Source organism: Nicotiana tabacum, chromosome 7 (genome assembly GCF_000715075.1).
Source record: "Nicotiana tabacum cultivar K326 chromosome 7, ASM71507v2, whole genome shotgun sequence".
In the NCBI taxonomy this organism is placed as follows: domain Eukaryota; kingdom Viridiplantae; phylum Streptophyta; class Magnoliopsida; order Solanales; family Solanaceae; genus Nicotiana; species Nicotiana tabacum.
In genome coordinates this window covers 15,076,640-15,101,496 of record NC_134086.1, presented here as the reverse complement: position 1 = coordinate 15,101,496, position 24,857 = coordinate 15,076,640, and the positions used below count along the sequence as shown (strand labels likewise).

At 34.5% G+C, this 24,857-nt stretch overlaps 1 protein-coding gene and 1 long non-coding RNA gene across 6 annotated transcripts; one reads left to right on the top strand and one right to left on the bottom strand.

Moving 5' to 3' along the window:
• The first annotated feature begins 922 nt into the window (after positions 1 to 922).
• Positions 923 to 6,207, top strand: LOC142182644 (uncharacterized). The gene is made up of 3 exons (XR_012711497.1): positions 923 to 1,047; positions 5,544 to 5,610; positions 6,042 to 6,207. It is a non-coding gene; the product is annotated as an uncharacterized LOC142182644 (long non-coding RNA).
• On the bottom strand, positions 4,143 to 19,718 carry LOC107825559 (putative ion channel POLLUX-like 2). Of its 5 annotated transcripts, XM_075256964.1 has the most exons (25): positions 19,384 to 19,681; positions 17,712 to 17,788; positions 17,250 to 17,368; positions 16,182 to 16,257; positions 15,971 to 16,065; positions 15,436 to 15,507; positions 14,192 to 14,276; positions 13,977 to 14,075; positions 13,755 to 13,909; positions 13,570 to 13,674; positions 11,094 to 11,180; positions 10,046 to 10,130; positions 9,818 to 9,965; positions 9,092 to 9,168; positions 8,924 to 9,004; positions 8,224 to 8,415; positions 7,982 to 8,095; positions 7,672 to 7,764; positions 7,456 to 7,582; positions 7,311 to 7,387; positions 6,510 to 6,557; positions 6,361 to 6,430; positions 6,192 to 6,265; positions 4,937 to 5,047; positions 4,143 to 4,863 (listed from the first exon to the last, which is right to left on the bottom strand). In XM_075256964.1, exons 6-25 carry the CDS (start codon positions 15,465 to 15,467, stop codon positions 4,756 to 4,758), a joined length of 1,968 nt encoding a protein of 655 aa, XP_075113065.1. In that variant the 5' UTR covers positions 15,468 to 15,507; positions 15,971 to 16,065; positions 16,182 to 16,257; positions 17,250 to 17,368; positions 17,712 to 17,788; positions 19,384 to 19,681; the 3' UTR covers positions 4,143 to 4,755. The 5 variants fall into 5 exon arrangements, with proteins under 5 accessions (XP_075113065.1, XP_075113062.1, XP_075113063.1 ...); XM_075256961.1 differs by having other exon boundaries at positions 15,971 to 16,257; positions 19,384 to 19,718; XM_075256962.1 differs by having other exon boundaries at positions 15,971 to 16,257; positions 17,250 to 17,363; positions 19,384 to 19,715.
• Positions 19,719 to 24,857: the final 5,139 nt, after the last annotated feature.

Below are 24,857 nucleotides of genomic sequence, written 5' to 3'. Positions count from 1 at the left end.
CTTCAAATATGGGGTACACTATTCATCTCCCCATTACTATTCATGCTTTGTTTATTATTATTTTATTATTTACTCTTTTAATTTATCTCTTTATATATACCTAATTATGTTTATGTAATATCTTTAGATTATTAATTTTACATTTTAACTTTAGCGTAAAATTATGATAAACTAAATTTCGTGCATTTATTATTTTTATGTAAAATTATAAATTAATTTTATTATAAGTTATAATTGTACAAAAAATATATAATCATCTCAAAAAATGAATGGTGCGAATATAAAATATTAGATGTTCCTAAAATTGAAAAGTAAAAATTGAAAATACATTAAAATTGAAAATACATGAAAATCGAAACTACGGTAAATAGTGTGAGCACGTGATTTTTGCCTCACACGAATTACTCCAAAAGAATTCCCAAAATTAGGTCTTTTCTTTAATTATGTGTTATTCTAGGAATTACTATGCCATTTTCCTAATTGTTTGCATGTTTTTGTGTGCATGTTTAATTTTATTATATCATTAAAAAAATACAAAAATATAGCATCTGCACTTAGAATTTGATTTTTTACATTTTTCGGGTTAATTTAGTAAATTGTTGTTTTACAAAATGAAAAATCACAAAAAATAACGTATTTTTGCATTTTAGTGTTTAATGTCAAAATTTTGTGATTTTCTTTTAGTTTGGTATTTAATTATTTGTGATAATTACTACTTAGAGTTAGTTAGTATTTTTAGGATAATTTGGGAATTGAACATCAACGATTGAATAGGGGCTGCCAATAATAGTGGTGCACTAGCTATTTAGATAAAAGCACTAAATTAATGGACAATTAAAGAATGGAAAGGATAATTTGGTAGTGGAAATGACACTAATTAGTGCCCTTTAAAGGGCTGATCATCAGAGCTTAAAAGGGGGACAAGCGTTTAAAAAAAAATCGCTCCTTGCTCCACCAGTCGCTGGAGCCTTTGCTGATTTTGCTACTTCTCTGTTACTGAATGCTAGCTCCTTCCGTTGCTTCATTTTCCTTTTCTTCACATACCAGGTACAACTCAACCTTCAAAATTGAATCTAGACATGGATTATTGCAAATTAGTGGTGGAATGTTTGTTTGCCTGAAATAAAAAATGCTCCTATGTTTTCTTTTATATATTTTATTTTTCATGTCTTGCAAACTCACGGATTCTGTCACCTTAAGGCTAAAATTCTTGGCTAGAAATTACAGTAATGTTGCCCATTTTTTTAAAGTTAATTGTCGTATGGATATAGTATTGCGTTTGATATTTTAGCCTTAACCTTTAGAGTTAGTGCTTGGGAGTTGTTTATGTTCTGGTCCTTGGGATCGAGTTCACTGTTTCTTCTATAAGCCAGCAAGAATTTTGTTAACATAGCAAATCCCGTTTCTCTATACTGGGGGGTGATAATGATACAAACTGATTTTGTGTAGTTAATTTGATTTTCCATGTTAGTTCGTACTCTCTGTAATGCGTGGATTAATTGGAGGTTGAGTGTAATTATTTTGTTGAAGGATTTAGATCATGGCATCGTCTTCTTTTTAATTTAATTGTTATAGTGTTCATTTGGTTAGTCTTTGTCATATTAACAGTGAGCACTTAATTACTAATATGCAAAATATAGAATTTAGTGATTGCAAGATGTTGAGACATTCATTGATTTTTGGTTGTATAACGAGAGTTACTATTCCTAGATATGATTTTGTTTATTTTCTTGTCTTTATATAAGCTCTATCCCTTGAATCAGTAGATTTACTTAATTGAACTCATGTGAAAAATATTTGTTCTTATCATTTTTTTCGCAAATCAATGTTCATAAAGTTAGGGCCTCTCAATAATCTCAAAGTAGTTTAGGAGACAATCTTGAATATCTGTGGTTTGTTTTAGTCGAGTAAAGCCCTTTGGAATAATTTCAATCTTAAAATACATGACCCTCGCTTAATTAGTATTTTAATCCTTAGAATTCGAGGCATGCCACTTAGTTGATTTTCCATGGCCCTCGCAAAGTTGCAAGTGCAGAGTTGTTGTAGGCGCGTTATTTTAATAATTTACCTTCCTAAACCCGGGTGCACATTTGTGTGACCCAAATCCAAATCTCAACAACGTTAAATAAAATGTGTTGCGAACCACGGGTGCATTTATATAGCGTGGATTACGATGTGTTTTAAATAACTTTGAATTTTTTTCGAAATATTAAAAGCGGCTAAAACAATAGCTTTTGCTTTTGCTTTTACTTTTGCTATAGTATCTTGAAATATCAGATTGAAGTGTTTGTGCACTCAAGTGATGGAGTAAGGATTCTCTTTTAGCATTACACATTACGTATAACACAAATTAGAGTAAATATACGCAATTGTGAAGCTTCTTTCTCTGATGTTTATTTGGCATGATTGATCCATCTCTTTTTTATGCATTCAATTAGTAGATGGTTTATTTCCATACTTGAGCCTTTTGTTTTAAAATTGTTTAGCAACCGAACCTCATATTTTGATTTGAAGCAATGAAGATTTTTGGCCGTTTGGATTTAGATAATTCAAGTCTGGTTGGCCAAGAGCTAATAAAAATTCACAAGCTAGTTTCATCTTTCTGTAAATAATCTATTTCTTTTTTCTATATTAATTTCCATAACATGGCCTTCAAAATAATCTTAAATTAGCTTTAGAAAATTAATTTATAAACAACCTAGTTTGATTTAGGCACGATTGTTAATAGATTATCGTGGCAATGGGCACGGTTCCCGTGACGTAGTTATGATACCTAATTCCCAAATTCGGGGGTGCATTTCATGTGACCCGATCATGACAACTTCAAACAATAATAAAATAAACATGTCGCGAATCCCGGGTGCATTTCATGTAGCATGATTCGCGGTGTGTGCCAAAACGGCAAGTGTACGACAATCGTAACTTGTTCAAGAAATAATTCCATAAATCCTAAAAGCGGTTTAAAATAATTAAAAAGCGGTTATAAAGGCTAAAAATGCACAATAAGTTTAAAACGTATAATAAGTCAGATAATTAGGCCAATTATAATAGTTTAAGCGACCGTGCTAGAACCACGGAACCCGGGAATACCTAACACCTTCTCCCGGGTTAACAGAATTTCTTACCCAGATTTCTATTTTCGCGGACTGTAATACAGAATCAATTTTTTCCTTGATTCGGGATTTGAACCGGTGACTTGGGACACCATAAATTATCCCAAGTGCGTCTCTGATTTAAATTAAATAATCTCGTTTCGATTGTCACTTAAATTGAAAAAACTCCCTTGCACCCTTCGGGGTGTAGTAAAAAGGAGGTGTGATAAATAGCATAATAACTTAGTAGGGAGATATGTCGTTTCCAGATACACCAAAATCATTATAGTATTGAGTGAAATGTTCAAGCAAGCAATTCAGATGAATAATTATGTGTTGCAATGTTTGCAAGAAAATCGAAATAATGATCCTATCAGAGTAGGCTCCGTTCAGGTCATTTGGTAATCAATCGAGATCATGAAGGTGCTGATAATAATTTATTTCTCGATTATTTTTCAAATAATCCCCACTTTAATGATCGTCAGTTTCATCGTAGATATCGGATGTCCTACAATGATTTCACTTTTATTTGAATTATTAGTTAATCTATAATAATTGCTTACAAATTATATTATTTAAAATTTGATGGAATTGTTTTAATGGAAATTACAAATCAATGAAAATAAAAGATGGATTTTTTTTAATGGAAATTAAAAAAATAAAATTGAAATGAAAGATAATAATATAATATAGAAAAGAGAGAAGAATATAAAAAAGAATATTCTCTTTTGGGGGGAGAAATGGGGGAATGGTCGGAGTAAGTTGTCCCCAAAATGGGAAAATCCCCATTATGAGGACCAAAAATGGGGTAAAGGTTAGAGCTCCCCAAATGGGTAAAGGTGGGAGATACCCTAAATGGGGTAAAGGTTGGTAGCAAAAAAGGTCGTTGTTACAATAGCTAAACCTCAATCTCAAGTAAGTAAGAGTCGGCTATCTCAATCCTCATCGTCCATGTTGCTCTATTTAAGCTCAACTCAATCTAATTTTATATAGAATAAAATTAGAAGTAAAATAAAAGGCAATAGAAGTTATGAAAAAATGTCATTACTATGGAACCAAAAAAGGATTTTATTATACATTGTGGGAAATCATTCTCACACAGAGTACAAGTTATCAAGAATCATCCTTTGTACAGTATAGCATCATTTCTCTTGATCAAAAACTTGTAAAATGAAGTGATCTCAGCACCATCACCCCTTTAAAAAATGAAATCACATTTGGCTTTAAGTGTTTCTAAAACCTCTCCTTTGAGTTGATGGTTCTTCTATAAAATGTGGGACTCTTTTCCCAAATGGAGATTTTCCCTCTTAACCAACTGTGGAAGAAAAAACAGTAAAAAAAAAAGAAAGAAACCTTTAGTTCTATCCAACTTTGATTTTTTCTTTGCAAACTTTTCTAACTTTGATGTTCATATTTCCTATACATTTCCTGTAACTTGCACTTCCTATTATCTGCAACATTCGCGAACACTTTGAATCATGCTTGCTCCTTGTTTCTTTTCTTCATTCTTTTTCAGCAACCGATAAGAAGCCAAGAACTGACGATCCAATAGAAAACCTATACAACGACCTGGCATTCATCGTAGTTGGTGTAATGAGTAAGGTGCAAGCTCAATTATTTTCCTTGAGTTGTTTGGGATTGAGGCGTTGTTGTTGTTTGTTTGTTAATTAACTGTGATCACGGGTTGTTCTCCTTCAAGTTCTGATATCACTATCAGCAAATCACCCGGTTCAAGAGAAAGGGGTTCTGATTTCGGGATTGGGTTGATAACCTGCAATGGATTAGGCACCAAGTTGAGCTTCTACATCCCTTTTTATTTTCAGAAGCAAATCAAGATTCTATACCTTCTTGTTGTGCTTCACATATCCGATAGCAACTTCTCTTCGCAAATGTGCTCTTTCAGAAAGTTCAGCAAATGAAGGTTTCTCATCTTCCTTCATGTAAAGGCGAATGTCCTGTAATGTAGGATGAAAGGAGTCATAACGAAGTTTTCCTTCTCTAAGTTACTTTTAGGTTTTTTCATTATTCGAGGTGTTTGGGGAAGAGGGGTAAATGAAGCAACAGTACAACTACACCTCAATCCTAAGCTAGTTGGTGCCAGTTACATGATATAATTCTCACTGTTCATTACGCTCCATTTTTGACAAGTTAAATTTTAATATTCAATAATTTAGGTTTTTTTAGCACTAGATGTTTTCTACATTTCAGAAAAATCTCTAGTAATATTAAAAGGATTTCCAGAAGAAACGGGACTTAAGAGCTAACTGACATGACTCTGTCTTAGTCCAAACTAGTTGGTATTGCCTCTATAGATAATTTTTTACCAATGCATTATATTTTTTCGCTAAGTCTGCATGGAATTCAAGAGATTGTAGGTTTTTAGAGACAACTTTCTTCCTTGTGATTTTACGTCCACACTTTCAATTATCATGGTTTCACACCAACTGACAGGTATATCGGGAGGTGTACATACAAACATAATGACCAAACCATCTCAAGCAACCTCCCATTTTATCAGGTATATGCTAGTGCCACTTTGGACCTTTTGTCGAATGTGATTATTATAATGTTGTATGATTGCACATCTATCTTAAGATTTGCATTTCTGCGACACTCATCTATTGAACCTTAAAGGCCCAACTTTTACTCTCATATAACATTGTTATACAACAATATAAAAGTTGCATTTCGCTTTGGTAGGTATCCTCATTTTGCGTAACACTCCAACAGCACTTCTCCATTTCTACCATTCGATTTTAGTTCTATCTGTTACATCTTCATATGTCATACCATTATCCTGAAATGCAGATCCTAACTATCTGAATTATCTACATTAAGCACGCAAGCCCATGTAATATCACATCAACTTCACTTTTCTTATGATAGCTGAATTCGCAGGCATATATTATGTTTTACTTCTACTTATCCTAAAATCATTCTCTCTCTCAGGAAACACATGCCAATTCATTCATGAACTAGACCTGCCGCAGAGAAGTGAAGTTTATCTGAAGATTTACTTCATGGGTTCGAGATAATTGACTTAATAATCTTGATTTAGAAGTTAACATTCCATCGGTGTTAGAAGAAGCTAATTATTACCTTAACATATATTTCATCTCCATCGGCGTTCAAAATCTCTTTCCAAACCTCATTCAATTGAATATTTTCTGCAACTGTGCCAGAAAAAAAGAAGAAGAATTAATTCAGAAATCAATTAAAATCTAATTAAGAAGAATTTATTTTGGCTTTATTAGGAAATAAATGAAACCTTGAGCAGTGACAAGACTCATTACTTCCTCTGCGGCAATGTAAGTGAGGGAAGGCTTGATTCTTGTAATCTGGAGAACAGAACATTCACAAAGGCCATCAAAAGTCCACAAATAAACCAAAAACAACCCTTTGTTAGAAACAAATTACCTGTTTACCCAATTTGGAATCGACAATTTCTGCAACAAGATTTTGCACCTGCAATTTGATCATTGATTCCGCACAGCAGAAAATTGATGAACCAATCAGTAATGTTATTTACCATGAAAAAAAGAATACATGAATAGTGATAAAATAGGAATGTTTTCTTCAAACATCAGGATACCCTGATCAGAAGATTTGAGCAGCACTTTAACCATTACATAACAGGTTCAAGTTTTTATGTGTTTTCTCTGGTAATAAGCAGTCAGCAGCTATGTTGTAAAGCCTGTATAAGGGATTATTATCTTGCCAAACTTCAACACAATTCAAAATAGTTTAAATTTAACAGTCTATATGATAAAAAAATATGATGCAAGCTAAGAAAAGAAGTTATCCTCTTACGGCAACCCCCACCCCAGTACCACACGAATAACATACTCATGATGAAGTAGAAAGAAAACCAGTACATATATATTTCCAAAACTACCAATATATCATGTTTTATTCTCCCTAAAACCCTGTTGTCCGTGCAAGTAACAAATCAGCCATCAACCTCTCTGCGTACTTAGACGCATTTGAACCTTGTCCGGGAGCATCTTACACACTGACGACAACAACAACAACAAACTCAGTGATAAAATTGGAATGGGGTCTGGGGAGGGTAGTGTGTACGCAGACCTTACCCCCGCCTTGAGAAGGTAGAGAGGCTGTTTCCGATATACCCTAGGCTCAAATAATACACACTAAAGAGCTTTATAAAAAAAATGAAGTAGGAACTAGATTTGTTAAAGACATATTTTGAGCAAGTACCTTCATGCCAAGCTTGTCGCAGATGTTTTCAGCAAGGAGGAGAGAATATGCAGATTGCTTGTCTGCCTTCGATGCATCTGGAGAAATGAAATGTATATTTAAATATGCGTTTATACCAGAAATAAGAAAATACCATTTCTCTTACCTCCTAGTAACCATTCTCTATCAGATATCACGACAATGGAGAATGGAAATTCTTCGCCTTGTTTAAATGATTTTTGAATGTTTGCAATGGTATCTGTCAGCATGTCATAGTCCATTGGGTTTCCAATCTGTAGCATATTACGAATGTGGACAGATTAAGATGGACAGATCTAAATCTAGTCCAGATAATCAACATAAGATACTGAGTCAGAAATACCCTGTGGGAGACTCGGACATTTTTTAGCTTTCCTTGACCAGCAAGTCTGCTAGCTTTATGTCTGTCATCCATAGGGACATCTGATAACACCTCCTACAAGTTTATGTGACGGAAAATGAAAGGATTAATAAGAAGACTTAGTCTAAGTAAGTAAATCTACAGGTACTCCGTCAGAAAGTCCAACAGATATGGTGACTAATTCAGATGCTAATCCATAAATGCTTCTTCGTTAATTATCCAATTTTATCAGCCTATAATGTAGAGGTTGGAAGTGGATGTCTTCCATTGCCAGAAGAAGAGCATGACTTACCAGTGTGCTTCCAGGTCCCAGGTAATTATCATATTCTTCAATCATTTCCACAATATCAGGACGCCATCCCAGCATTAGTATGCATTCTTTAGGTCCCAGACACGAATCAGATGCCTGTATTCAGATGCTTAAAAGTTAGTTAAGATACACAGTAATGGAGGTGGCAGGTGCTGTAAAAAGTTAGCTAAGATGCACACTAATGAAGGTGGCAGTTGCAGCAACCATTCCTAAGTATGTTATACCTTAGACCCTGATTTTGTCCGTTTCACTATATTCTCAAGGCGTGCTTTTGTTATCTCCAAAGCATTACCCCGGAATTGTCCATTCTTTTCCACAGTGTGAGAATCATTTAGGGCGTTGTCACTTTCGCCAGAAATATTTAAGTATACTAGCTGCGGCCTTTTTTTCCCATGAATGGGTCCAATAAACAAAACCTGTATACATCAAAGTGAGAGAATCAGCATCAAGTAAACTAAATTAGGGACTGTAGCAAAATGTAAGGCATTATTGGCAGAAAAGACTCTCTTTCGCATTCAAACTGATAAAATGTCAAAGCTTAAAGCAAGAAGAAATATTCACTTCAATGGAAATCATGAAAGCAATAAATACCCGTCTAAGAATACATGTCACCTAGTACAGTGTCATACTTAAAGAAACTCAATTAGCAAGTCAATCAACCTGCTTCTAGTTATTATTTCTTTGTCCTACTTGAGACTAATGTAGTCTGCTTATACTAAATGCACAGTTTACAAATCAATGAGCTGCATACAATATCTTTAAAGGACATATGCAGAATAATTAAATCAGTATAAAAAGCAGGGTGCTGAGTGTATCACTGAAATTCTCATTTTTTCCACAATGACAATCCAAAACTATTTAACATATCCAGTTGGATTATTCATATGGGTGACACAACTGCAATATATAATGTTGAGAACATACTTCATCAGTTTCTTCCAAAACTTCGTCATCCCTTGGGTGGAAATTTATCTTCCCTTGTCGATAGAGACCGCAAACAACAGCCTGAAGGAAAAGCAGAATTAAAGATGACTTGAAGACCTACAAACTTTAAGAAATCGCTCGTTAAAACAATTCTAGTCAAATAACTACCTCTTGGAAGCCACGTCTTAATTGCTTATATTTTAATCCCACAAGGTGAGGGAAACTGCAAAGATTGAATACGTTCTCTGCCAGATGAAACGGTGGTCTTCTTAGAAAACAGTGTCCAATGATGACATAAGATCCATATACATTTTTATGCTAGTTTCACTGTCAGGATACAGCGAGATATAGGACATGATTATATGAACAAAAGAAACATACTACATAAAGCAAAAATTTCAACGGCCAGACACTTCAGACTTGAAATATTATCCCACAATTAAGGACAGAGCAGACTTCCAGTTCGCTGAAAACTTTGAGAAACTTAAGAAGATATTAGTGCTTTGAAATATGCACCGGATGTCCAAAGTTCAAGGTTATGGACCACGAAATCGTAACGTCTTAAAGAACTTAGCTCCTTACCAGACAGAACAAAAGACACAATCAAACTAAAGTTGATTTTGTCACAAATGGCTACAGGCAGATGAAGTAAAAGAACCTAAGTAGCCATCATAATCAAACAAACTACATGATATTTAACTCAAGTCTACCAATCCACCGGTGGATGATCCACTCTTCGACAAAAATTAAATGCATTTGAGACCATTATCAGAATGCAGCAGTTAAAACAGTGGAAGACAATGAGAGACATGCCAACTCTTCCTTTTCAGGTTATGCATTCGATAAAATGAATTCATGAAACCAAGATGATTTAACTGAGAAACAGCACATTACTTCGATAATTAAGCAAATGTTTGTATATCTTAATGAGTCCCTTTTGGCGAGAGCATTGAACAAACAATTTTGATGTGACATTTTGAACAGGTTCCACTCTTAATCCTGAAATTGACTTCAAGAGTTCACATGTGTTGTAGCTTGAAACCTGAAAGAAATCCGGGAAGGAGTCACTAACTTATAAATGATAATTCAATTCGGTTAAAATCCTCTTCCAGCGCAACATACCTCAACTATGGTAGGCACAGAGATCATTTCTGGAAGGGGCTGAAGGGCAAGCACTGAGAGAAATGCATCTGTGTCGACCTCATACCTAATTAAATAAAGAATATGGCAAATAAGAAAACAGGAAGAAAGCACAAGCACAAAATTCAAATTGTACGTAAAACGCCATTAGTTTAAAAGTAGATTAGTGCAAACATAGAAAAAGACTCAAAGTACCGTGCATAAAACTACTCCCACTAAGAGATCCCATTTCACATAAATTTCATCTGGTGCTCAGGGCATAAAGCCTTTCATAAGGTCTTGACTTGAGCACTTAAGTTGCAGATAACAGATTGAGTTTCTGTTGCATGGTTAAATGTGTTCTATGATTCCCACATGTTCTGTCTATGGCTTACAAGGACTTTTTTTCCAGAAATTATCTTCGGAATCAATTGCATACTGATTCAACCAATACAGAAAATAACTGAGAGAACGACAGACCACATTGAAACTCTAAGGTGTAAGTTTAACTATTACAAAAACACAGGATTATCTAAATTATGTACAGAAAATGTTTCAGTAACCTTAAAACCCAATTATAATATATATTTAGGATAAAAGAATACAGATTGACCTCTTTCAAGTGAAAATCAATACTTTACCCAGCTGCTAACGTTGTCAATCACTCTTCAATATTTTAAATTCTGATGAATATAAAACTAGTTATTTTGGATTTAGTTTTCTAAATATATTGTCTTGCTATTACTTGCTATCAGTGCTTGGTCCATCTTTTCTTTAGCCGAGGGTCACTGCGAAGGAAGGGCAGGGGTAAGGCTGCGTAACTACCCTCCCCAGACCCCACTTGTGATTACACTGGGTTGTTGTTGTTGTTGATGAAAACAAAACTAAGTACGTTGGTCATTTTCCAAATATTGAACCAAATGTCGGAAAAGTTTCAAATTCAATTGTCTTCCATCCCTTTGTCCACTTACCATTTGAAAGAGAACTAAAGAACAAGAAAATCGATACGACTAACATTTCATAATGTGCCCAAGTAAAACAAATCACTTGCCTATTTCCCTTTGTTGGAAGTATAACAATTGCGCGTGCCTTATTGGCTGCAGCTCTCTCAAATGATTTTGTCATACTTAAACTGCAACTGTTAGAGAAAACATATGAAATGTTAGATTGAAGGCAGCTGAAATTACAGCAACTTCAATTATCCATAGAATAGCTCAAGAAACATGGACAGACTGAGGCCTCATATCCCGAGGCCAAAGTCGACCTATGAGATTTTGCACGGCACAACAAAACCCACTAGGAAAGCCAAACTACAATCACGCCAATAGCAATATATACAAGTTAGAGGAATTTCAACTGGCTCCCCCTCTTCAAAGTGAGGGAGATAGATGCACACACCATGCTCTGGAGTAAGACTGGACCAGTATCGGCTACGGAAATATGTATCTCAGCAACAGCATATCAAATCTCAGGCTTGAATTTGATAATTACCAAGACTGGTTTAATAAAAACCTGATATTGTTTAATGCTAATTGAAGTCATGTTTTGGGAGTATTGACTGCTTTTTATGAAAAAAGTCAATTCGGATGAGATGTAGGTTCATATTTAATAAGGTTTCAAAGTAGACAAAGATCCTCAAATTAAGTAGCCACCCATAGTCAAAACAGAGTGGCGTGCTTAGCTCATGGAAAAAGAACCTCACCCCATACAAGAAAGGGTAGCTTGAAAATCTAATAAGATTAATAAACAAGTGGTTACCTCTCTCGAGACAGTATAAGTTTTAAGAGGATGCAGAGTAACATTATATAACATCATTAACAAAGCACATTTCACAAAGAGGGAATCCGGCAAAAATGATGTTTTCCATCTAAGCAGTTCAACAAATTGGATATTTGGAACAGCTAATGAAGCACTTCTATTCCATAAAAGAAAGTAAAGATTAAAGCTGATGGGCATACAACTTTGTTTGAGTATGCGTCTTCTATGATGTTCCCCTTGTTATACAGAACATACGCACATGGACCGGGTTAGTCGGTTTTTATCAAAACCAAACCAACTATATCGGTTTGGATTGGTTCGATTTTGTCGGGTTTTTGGGTTTTTTGTTACTTACATATCATTTCAATCTTACTTTGTTAAATATTTGATAAGTAAATATATATTTAGCAAAAATATAAAAACTTGACAAACATATCATCGATTAAAATATTCTTATGGGAGAATTCTCTTAGTAACATATAATAGTTATTTTTTTAATCGTCTGACAATAATTTTTCGTTGATAGACACTTTCAGGTTAACCTAATTTAGTAATTAAACATAAAAATCAATATGATACCTAAATATTAATAATCACTTCATATTTGAAAAAGATATAAGAACTTATTAGATCTTAACATATGATATGAATATGGAAGAACAAAGAGATAGACGCATTTAAGTAACACTTAATAAGAAAATGATCATACAACCTATTATTTAAGGTCAATAAATATGGAGCACTTCATATTCTATTAAAATTTATATCCCGCAAGAGAATCCCAAATATTTCTAGACATTTTTTAAAGAAAATTCTATATAAAATCTTAAAGTATATATAAAAATTATATATTTATATGTCGGGTTGATTCGGGTTTTTTACTCAATACCAAACCAAATCAAACATAACCAAGTCGGATTTTTTAATCGGTTTGGTGCGGTTTTTCGGTTCGGTCTGTACACCCCTACGCACAGGTGATCTATATAAGTAATGAAGTAGCTTCACTAGTGTTTAAAAAAGCGCCCGCTTCCTCGCTTTAAGCGAGAAGCGATGCGAAGCGAGAAGGTGCACGCTTCATATGGGTGAAGCGACTCAGGTATAAAAAAGCGACCGCTTCCCATTAAAAAGCGAGAAGCGATCAAGCGATGCGATGCGAAGGAAGCGACCGCTTCTGTGTTTTAAAACAGACCCAACCCTATTTTATTAAAAACGAAATCAGTTGTGTCTTTCACTAAACGAACAACAACAGCAGCGACTAGGGTTTTAAAGCAGAGCATCTGATAGCATCGACTAGGGTTCTTCTTCTTCAAGTTCAAGTCTTCAACAACAACAGGTATATTCTGATTCTTCTTCTTCTTTTTCTTTCACTGTTTAAACGTCCAAATAGCAACGAAATGCTGGCGAATTTTTTTTTACCTTCGGTTCTTTCTCAGAATTGATGCCAATCCTTGGGTTCTTCTTTCTCTGCCCAGTTTTTAACAGAGAATTACTGCCCTTCCTCTAATTTTTATATCCTTTATTCTTAGTTCTTATTTTATTTTAATTTAATTACTGCCCAGTATTTATTTTAATTTTTTTTTTTAAAATTCCGCTTCACTTCAAAAAGCGAGCGCTTCGCTTCTCGCTTTAAGCGAAATGGCGGTTGTCGCTTTTCCTCGCTTCACGCTCTTCACAACACTGAGCTTCACTAAGACTTGTTTGATCTTCTATAGCGACTTCCAGAACTTTGCACCCTAACAATTTTTGTTTCTTTATGAAGCGATTCTGACCTCTTTGTAAGGACATCAATATGATTGAGATCTTTGGTGATGTTGTCGGCCATTTTGTCCATTTGCTTTCTTGGAAGATCAGATAGCAGAAGAATTCTCTGCCGCCTGCAAACAGGTAACAACATTTGTAATACTTGCAGCACTGTGCATGGTTTTGTACGGTAAACTCTAAGCAGAGTGATTACCTAGCAGTGGCAGTACCTAAGCGAACAGCAAATTCATGGTACTTATTTAGCTGTTTTAGTATAAAGTTGAGATGACTGTTAACTCCACAAATTATAATATGATCAGTCTCCAAAACTTGCATTTGTGCCCCTTCTCTGAGTCTTTGCATATTATTCTGTCCAATTTCATGTCAGGGGACTGTCAAAGCTTGAACTTGAATGTAGCATTTTTCGGGAGCTTACCCGAAATTGTTCAGTCATGGTGCTCAATAGACGAGAATAAAATAGAATGCCCCATATAGCAAGGATGAATCCTATTACACGTTCAACTCTTGTTCTTTGCTGCAGTCAAATGCAAGTCCTTTTAGTATTGATAATTGTTACGATCTGCATATTGCTAATTAGTAAGAAGATTACATTTTATCAAAAAAATCAAATGTGATAAAGATAAACCACACTTTCAGGTGAGTAGATGATGAACAGAGGCATGCCCACGCCTCCCATAAGCAGTCCTCCAAAGAGTAAGCACTACCCCTGCTTTTTCTGCAGAATGAAAATATCCAGATCAGCAAACAAACATGTGGATAGGGAAATAACTGGAGAAGAAGATCGGCATATCAACAGACAAGGAGATAAGATTTGGTTGAATAATTTCCCATACATAGCTTCAACAAAATACACTATCAGAACAAAGCTGTAGACAACGACGATATAATGAAGCACAGTGAAAGCAAGTGATAAGAATATCCCATGTCTAAAATAATATCCATAAATTTTGCTTTTAATCCGAAAGCAACTAAACCACAAAATTTTGCCAAACTTCATACAAGGTAAAGTTAAAAAGTGAAGAAGAATCCTAATACACAGTGCTTTCAGTAATAGGAAGAAATAAAGGGAAAGAAAAGAAAGAGAAGGAAAGCAAGAAAAATAAGAGCAAAGAGAAGTAACATGACCGACTGGAGCATAGCATAAGTGAAGCCAAATAAACATGCTGGTTGCTTTATCATGGGTTAAAACCACGTCGGAACTTGAAGAAACTTAAGCCTCGCTTTGTACCTCTGGTGCAACTAAATATCCAAACAATATTTATTTTATTCAACATCCTAAAGAACTTCCAACTTTCTTAAAATGGTCATTATTAGTTGATAGTGGCTAATTGAGAGTATACTAGATGTTTTTCGCCATAAGCTGAAAGAATATATGGCTTGTTTTGTCACATATGAATTTTGGATGTAGCGTGTGTTTATACCAGAAAGCACGAAAAGCATCAAGTCTTTTGTGATTGTTCAAGTTGAAACTGGTGATTCTTCAAGTTTCATTTCCATCCATCAATAAAAATATTCTCACGTGCTTGCCGAAGGAATCATGCCTACATGAGAGGGGCATGCCGCAAGACGTGAAATAAATAAATAAAATATAACTCTACCAGCTTGTAGGATTTACTGGGTCGTTGTTGTTGTTGTTGTTATACCTCTACCAGCTTACACTAGGTAGTGCGGGAACAAAGGCATGAAAAATGGACAAAATGCTTCTGCTAAAGTTTTCTAACGTGCTTTAACAAGAAGATCATTGGAAAGTAATACAATAGGGGATTACTCGGCATTTGTAAACGAGAAACTTAATCTACTTATAGTTTTTCATACATTTGTAGACAACATCAGCACAAATAAGTATACCAAATATCATGTCTGAAAGAGTTTACCTGAATTTAAAGAACAGAACACCACCAATCATCACAAATGAGAAGCATGATACTAAAAGCACAATAAAAAACCTGCACAAAATGGAAAATAAATTATTCGGCTTTATCAGGAAAAATCAGAATAAGGTCTTGTGCGTCATGCAATTACCTCCTCGATGAATTTTAGTGAACGCACTACAAAGAACTACCATGTATATACGTTCTTCTAATCTCTTCATGCATTATAATCCTAAAGTAGCTAAAAAGATGGTAAGCCTATACAACGATGACAATTAGAATTCCGTTATTGCAACCCTACTAGTACAGGTCTATGAATACTGGAAAAGTTATAAGCATTAGGATTCAGGTCCAGAACAAATTAAAGAGGTAACAAATAGGAGTTTCCTGATTCAAGCCACATATATTTATTTTTAGGAAAAACAAATTTTTAATCTTTGTCTAGCACATAATATGATGTCATTTCGGCATCCATCATCGAGCTAAGCCATTAAGAAAGATAAATAGAAAAGCTACATACTACAAAGGAGGTACTTACGTGGCAACATTTTTCTCTAGTTGTATGTTGAACAAATATATTAACCGTGCTAAACTCCATTTGATGTCTTTCAGTGAAGGAAAGGACACATCCAACTGAAGTGGTGTTGGTTTATTCAAGGAGTTAGAAAGACAAGCAAAAGATAAACTTTGAGCGCCTGATGTTTGAGTTACAAAGAAGAATAACTCTCGGATCATCCCTATCTTCGTACCAATTAGATGTAGATGCTTCAACTTAATCAGGAAATAAGATGCCAACGAAGCTATTACAAATTTAGCTGGGAAGTCCTGCACATTTAAACATTCTCATTAGTAAATATTTAAATGATGTAATTGATCCAACTCTCAGCGTTTCCGATAAAAAAATTTGACATTGTAGAAACCAGTTTAAAGAAGAACACGCACAAATTTGGTCAGAAAATTACATCTCAATGAGATAGAGACTGGAAATATTCCTCAATATAATGGAAGTGGAATCAGCTAAAACATTGGAAGAACAGAGGTAGTTATATGCTCCCAATATGGAGCAGAAGTTCACGTCATCAAGAACCAGACTCACAACTTGATATTCAACTTTTCCTCATGAGATTTTTTAAATATTACATTAAATAACTGGAGAATTTGTAACCTACCTCAGTTTTCAGGACAAAGATGACATTAATATACTGCGTGCAGTATCGTAATTACAGAACTAACATAACAACCAAATATTTACTTCGTTAAAGATGGAATTTTCTCTGTAAACTCAAAAAAGGATTTTTCTCTCTGCTATGATAGAAGTTTTTGAAAAAGAAGTACCGATACTAGTTCCCCGTAGATTTCTGAAGGTGGTCAAGTTCAGATTCAAGGTGAGAACTGAATCAGAAGCAGATCATGAAATTCTAAATAGGATCCAAGGAGAAGTATGATTAAGTTTTATATGGACAGCCGTCAACATTCAGTTGCTTATCTCTTGATTGTTGATAAGACCAAATTCCCAAACTTAGGGAAAACACTACAGTGTTGAGAGATGTTATTTTGCCTCCGGTAAACAATTCAGAAGCAGAACCAAGAGCAACAAACTTGAAGATATCCGACAACAAATGATCCTGCACAAACCACATAATTCCTTTTTCTTGATAAGTAGAGGAATCATTGAACTATATATCATCCATGGCTGAAAGTAACATGGCTCAGTCAATTAAATCTAAAGAATTAAATACTACCTATACTAGAATCCTTAAAGCTTCTGTTTTAAAGTGAAACTAATTTAGAGTTGGTGGCAAGAAGCCTTTTGGAACCTCAGAATTATTCTTCAAATACATCTTCAACTGCTGAGGATTCAGATTTTCCCCGATATTCATGTTTCCTGAGGAATTTAGCTGTCTGCATGTCATCTTTTGAATGCTCGGCACCTTTCCTGGTTGAAGAGAGTAACGAGCATTACTAGGATGCAGTTCCAAAAAGGAGCTTATTTTTGGCATAACCACCCATCTCATACAGCATACAACAACAACAACAACCCAGTATAATCCCACAAGTGGGGTCTGGGGAGGGTAATGTGTACGCAGACCTTACCCCTACCCTAGAGTAGAGAGGCTGTTTCCAATAGACCCTCGGCATCCTTCCCTCCAAGAACTCCCTACCTTGCTCTTGGGGTGACTCGAACTCACAACCTCTTGGTTGGAAGTAGAGGGTGTTTATCATCAGAGCAACCCACCATCTCATACAACATACTGAAAATAAATTAACTAGATACTTACCTTTACTTTTGGCCAACCAGTCATTCATGCAAAAGGCAGAAGCACGGTTTCTCCGACAGGGACAAGCCAATGACTTTCTGGAAATTACAATCGCTTTAGATAAACAACGCACAAAAGGGGAGGTTCCATATCACATGAATAGTTTAGGCCGTAGCTGCCTTATGCACGAATATCTGAGCTTATGCATTCACTTTAACGTACCATCAAAAAATGTAGAATGCTTGGCCAAATTATGCTGTATTAACACTAACATATTTACTATTTCAATACAACCAACCAAATACCTGACTGAAAATGTATATCTAGTCCATAATCTACATACTATATGAATGAACCCTCCAAGATTTCAACCACGGTTTAACTTTACCCATCAAGAACTGTCACTTTAGAATATCCAGTATAAAATTGAGTATCTAGTGTTTCTTCAAGTTTGTTGAATTTGAAAGATGCGACATTTTGGTAGAGAAGAGGCTGGTACGGCTCTAGAAGAGACCAAGATCCAGTATTTCTACACACCCTTAGTCTGAAATAAAAGAGGTTGATTGAGACATTTCTAGACAACAAATTCAAAGAACATCATAGTCAATTTCAAATACACAGAATATCGGGACCAAATATACTTCCAACAGTCAACATTTTCCACAAAACAAATCAAGCAATTGCAGCAATTTCTTCCACCTTATGAAACTGTTCAGCTATTAAAGAAATATAGTTGGCGATCTATTCTATTCTGGTGGCAGCAAGATATGCAACTAACTCAAATGGAGGATAGTCCAACACTCACGACTCTGTTTATGAAGATGGATGAAACTACGGAACCAATAATAACAACAAAAAACCCAGTGTAATCCCACCACGTGGGGTTTGGGGAGGATAGTGTGTATGCAAACCTTGTGAAAGTAGAGACACCCTCGGCTCAAGGCAAGATGAAAAGGAAGATTAACAAGGATATCGTATTCAACTACGATACCAGTTCCATTTCTTAAACTATGTACAACGGAGCTGGTAGTCATGCTCTACAATGCACTGCAGTTTAAAACCAATTGCTAAATAATCCTATTCCATACTTACTAGGAGCACTTTTTACAATATCATTTCTGTTGTTCATAACTTCTTTTTCTTTTATGCCATGATAAGAACTATTGTGCACAAGACTACACCTAGAATACAACAACAACAACAACGAAAAACCCAGTGAAATCCCACAAGTGCGATCTGGGGAGGGTAGTGTGTACGCAAACCTCACCTCTATCCTGGGAAGGGAGAGATGTTGTTTCCGAAAGACCCTCGGCTCGAGAGGATGATTAGAAAACAATCGAATATCAATAACAATAGCCAGAAAAATGATAACAAACTATACCTAGAATACACTAGCAGGAATTCCAAAACAGGAGGTATGGCAGTCAATGGTAGCTCAATATGAGTGACATTTTTAATTACTTTAAGCTTGGCATTTTACCAAACACTTACACTAATAAATCACAACAATTATGTTTCTCAAAAACTGGACCATTATTCATCAGCATACTCAAGAAGAGAACTTCCACTGCATCTAAACTTCATTGCATATTTATATTCATACTAAACACATAAAATCTCTAACCCTCAATATCTAAAACATATAGATGACAAACATATACAGTTAGTTCTATACATGCATATACAAACAAACCTCTTAAAAGGAGAAATCTGATTGAATCTTGGACTTAGTGTTGGAGCTGATGAGCGGGGGCAATGCAATTGAAGCATTTTAGCAGTAACCAATTCACCCTTTTCTTGTCTCAGGATTATGTAATGACCCTTTGAAGAATAACCAACAATGGAGATATTAAAGGCATTGTTTTCAACGAAATATTTTCAAGATTTTATAAAAAGAAGTTGTGTGCTACGATATAGGTGGAATGTGAGAAAATTAATTTGATGCGAATTTTTGGATTAATTTGAGAGATGGGTTGAAACTACAAATGAGTAGCGCTAATGGTGTGGAATAGTAAAATATATAAGTACACATCGAGGCAGAGCTTGGAAGTTAGCAGATGCTGATGTTTCAGTTGCCGTTTATTTACATGTTTGCCATTGGTAGCGAAATTTAGAATTTTAATTTGATGATTGAATCTTTACATATTTACAATTGAATCTATTAGGGGTCATTTGGTACGCGGAAAAATGTGGGATAAAGTGTGATACTAAATTTATATTATGTTTGATTGACTACCGTCAACTAAATAAAGTATAAATTTAGTGTCAGACTTAATCCCGGATATTTCATGTTATCTCACCTTATCCATCAAACTCGGTATTAATTTATCTCACTTCTCAGGTGGGATAAATTAGTCTAGAGATTATAATTTCAGGACTAGAATCTCGGGATAATTTAGTCTGCGTATCCAACGACCCCTTATATTTTTGAAATTATTGAGAACCTAATAGGTATTTATTAACAACAACAACAACAACAAAGTCAGAATAATCCTACAAGTGAGGTCCGGGGATGATAGTGTATATGCAGATCTTACCTATACCTTGAAGATAGAGAGACTATTTTCGATAGACCGTTGCTCAAGGAAAGATGAAAAGAAAGTAGTAGCAACAATAAGAAAAACAAAAGGAAAGGAACATAATATAGTAATAGAAATCTAACAATAATAGAATACAAGTTTTATATTATTAGTATGGGAAGAAACACTCTCTGACTACCTAATAGGTATATTTAAAATAGTAGTAATTTATTTACATATAATTTGATACTTCCATATCAGAAATATGAATTTTATACTTATGTATAATTCCCTCTTGATAAACCATATATTAATTTGTGCTCTACATCGGCCAATGGTATGTGGGTTCTTGTTTCTTTTTCTTTTTCTTTTTCCTATTAAAGAAAAATATCTAAAAAGGGGTCTCTCTAATTTTTCAACATAAAAATGGGATCACAAAAGTCTATTCTTTGCAATATCTTTGTCACCAATATCATTTTCATTTCTAAATTCCACACTTGTCATGATTTTCAAAAGTTTTCGAAATATACAAAAGTTGGGGTAATCTTATGGAGGGAAAATTTGCACTTCTGTCCCTAAATAATTAACAAATTTGTATTTTAGTCCTAGTGAGTTGTGATCACATGTAATGTTTAAATAATTGAAATATATAATTTTAATTCATCTCCTTGCGAATTGTCGCAAATTATTATCATGTTGTAATATTTAATTATTCATGTATTATGTTAAATTTTTACTATTGCTCAAATTTGAGGATAAAATAGTTTTAAAAATAGTCATGATATAACTTGGTTCCACATAAAGGGACAAAAAATACACCATTTGTTATAAATAATTATCTAATGGTGGAATATCCACTACTCTTCTTCATTATCTCTATGACTCCCACTACTTCAATAATTATGGAGTTATAGTTGTAACTAATGTTGTATTCTGGCCCGGGCCTAACGGGCCGGGCTTCGTGGTCCTGGGCTCTGGCGGTCCCGGGCCTGGCGGTCCCGGTCTTCGTGGGCTCAATGGGTGGAACCGGCCCGTGACGGGCCTAAGCCCACATGGTCTTGTGCTTAACGGGCCGGGCTCGTGGGCTTCGCGGGCCTAGCGGGTTTTTTTATTTATTTTTAAAGGCAATTTCTTGTAGTATCATGGCTATATTAAAAATATATATGTAGTATATATGTAGATCTAATTATTAAAGTGCTTGACGAAAAAAAAAATAACAAAACAATAGTAAAACACTAAATTGTCATGCATAATATATTGTCTTGTAGTATATATATTGTATCTTATGTATATATATTCTCTTATATATTTTCTTGTAGTATATATATTGTATCTTATGTATATATATTCGCATAATATATTGTCTTGTAGTATATATATTGTATCTTATGTATATATATTCTCTTATATATTTTCTTGTAGTATATATATTGTATCTTATGTATATATATTCGCATAATATATTTTCTTGTAGTATATATATTGTATCTTATGTATATATATTCGCATAATATATTGTCTTGTAGTATATATATTGTATCTTATGTATATATATTCGCATAATATATTTTCTTGTAGTATATATATTGTATCTTATGTATATATATTCGCATAACATAATATATTGTCTTGTAGTATATATATTGTATCTTATGTATATATTGTAGCTTATAAATAATTCTAAGTAAAGACAAAGAAATATTGCGAAAAGATATTCAAGGGTAGAAGCAATAAATTTTATTACCAAAAATGGCATATCTTTCTTAGTCATCCTTCCCCCAATGGAATGAGCACAACAAGGTACTAATACCACCATTAGAAGGAAAAAAACTAAGGAAGATGTGCCAAAATACAAGTTACATATTAGTCTATGTATTATCTCTAACAAATCTCATAAATCCTTCAAGGTTCGGAGGAGGTTGCGTTGGTGGTGGTGGAAAAGAAGCTTGTTCATCACCACTTCCGGGCGAAGCCGAATCCTCCGCAAGTTCCGCTATCATTTCTTCATACGCTTCATCTATCGCCGGTTGTGCTTCTGCAATTCCAAAGTTTCTTCTTTCCGAGCGGATCCAATCTCTAAACAATACTGATTTTTCCAAGCTATCCCTCATAGACGCTCTATGATCACCTATTTGCAGTCTTGCTTGACTGAAAGCGCTCTCTAATGCAACAGTTGAAGCTTGAATTGATAAAATATCCCGAGCCATCCTTGCAAGAACAGGAAAATGTTTTTCCCTTGCCTTCCACCATTCCAAAAGATCAAAAGAGCCGTCTGGATTCTCCTTTTCAAGTCCCTGAGACAAATAAACTTGAAGCTCATTTAGATGTGAAGTTTCATCATAATTTTCACCTTGAGACCCCCTGAACTCCGTCCAAGATTTAAGAGCTTTTAAGCCCGCAACTCTTTTAGACGATTGTGAGCTAGACGAAGTAGGGGTTGGAATAGTTGGCCTAGCATGCTCTAAGGCAAGTTGATAAACATTATAAACTATTTGAGCATTAATCTTAATTGAAGCTTTTGCATCTGCAAGTGTAGCAATTTCCTCATTTGAAAGATCTAAAGCCTTATAAATATTTGAATACCAAAAATGAGGACCTCCCAATTTCATTGTAGGATTTAGCATTGCAGCAAGACCATAAATAGGAGGGATATGAAAAAAATATTTTTTAAACTTTTGTTTCATTTCATTTATAGCAAGTTCATAAATGTCCCCACCCTCACTAAATTCAACAAACAAATCAGATAGTGCTGCAATATAAACTAAACAGTTTGAAATAGTAGGATAATATTGCCCAGAAAATGCATTTGTAGCAATTTGAAAATGTTCTAAAAAATCTAAAAGAATTTTAACATTCGTTCAATCTTGAGTAGTAAGCATTTCATCATCATCCTCACCACCTACCCGAGAATTAAACGTTGCATTAATTGGGTTTCTATATTCATATGCTACTACTAAACTTTCGTACATACAATTCCATCTAGTCGGACAAGGTTTAGGAACCTTTCTTTCTCTAAGGTCATATTCATCACATTTTTTAAAATAATCTCTAAGTCTACTTCTACGGTTTGAATAAAAAAGCCAATTAAGAGTCATTCTAACCTTTTCAATTTCTATGTTTAATATTCGCATACCATCACCGACAATTAAATGATAAATATGACAAATACATCTAACATGGAAAATATTAGTAAATGCAGGATTTAGTGTTGTTGTAAGCATGCCTATAGCACTAGTGTTACTAGAAGCATTATCCATTGAAATTGCCATTATTTTATCGCTAAAGCAAAAATATCGACAAATATCTGCAACAGTGTTAGCTATAAACTTACCTGTGTGACGCGAATTAATTATTCTATATGCAATTATGCGTTTTTGCATTATCCATTCCTCATCTATCCAATGACTTGTAACAGTTAGATAATCACAATCATTACCACTTCTACCAATATCAGTAGTAATAGAAATCCGATTAGGTATATGAGTAAATAAATACCGCAAATATTGTTCATATTCATGTTTGAATTTATAAATATCACTCTTAACTGTTGCGCGAGGCCAACCTTTATAAGTAGGATTAAAAACTCTTCTAATATAATGAACCCAATTAGGATTAGATGCAAAAGTATAAGGTAAGCACATAACAGTAATCATCTTTGTTAATTCTTCACGATCTCTATTTGGATCGTAATATAAAATACCTCCGGTGACAGTGTTAATTCCTGGTTGAACTAGATTTGAACCTGTACTAGGGTTAACCGCAGAATCTACACTTGTCCCCTCTAGTTGCGCTTTCATTTGAAAAAATCTAGCCTTATCTCTAGGGTGTGTTTTTATGTGCCTAGTCAAACTACCCGTGCCGCTACGGTCTCCAGTATATTTATGCACCATTAATTTCCCACAAGTTTTACACTTAGCCTTATTTTGTTCTCTTACTTGAGTAAAAAAATTCCAAACTAATGATGTTTCTAGGCGTTTAGCAGGTTCTCTATTAAAAGTAGGAGTTTCTACAGGTGGGTCGACCGGTGCATCAGTTGAGTTATTAAGAGGACTAGTAGGTGTATCATCTAAATCCGGTGCTTGGGTTTCATCATCATCCTCATTTTCCTCATTATTTTCTAAGATGGTTTCATTAGGATAAAGAGCATTCATAATTTCATCATCTAATCTTTCACCTGGTGCAACATTATGGTAAAATTCACTATCGGTAAATTGAAAACAAGGGTGATCACTATCAAGAATTACGGAAGGAGGAGGACGTCTAGGTTGGCGACTACTTTCAACTTGCTTATCTTTTCTAGGTCGGGGAGCCGAGGGAAGAGTAGTTGTTGGCCACTACTTTCACCGGTTTTATCTTTTCCTTTACCAAACATTTTTTTCAAAGTAAATGCCATATTAATTATAATTATGCAAACTAAACCACACAAAAATATATTCTTAAAACGTAAGAGTTGAAACGAGTTTACCGGATTGCCGAACAACTTCTTGAAAATTGAAAATCGTTGAACACTTGAAAACTTCAATTCAACAACTTCACAATTTTTCACGAAATTTCAACAATAAATTAAGTAATTGTAGTAGAGAGATTGAGAGAGATTGAGAGATATTGAGAGATATTGATGAATGAGTGAATAAAAATGAAAGAATGA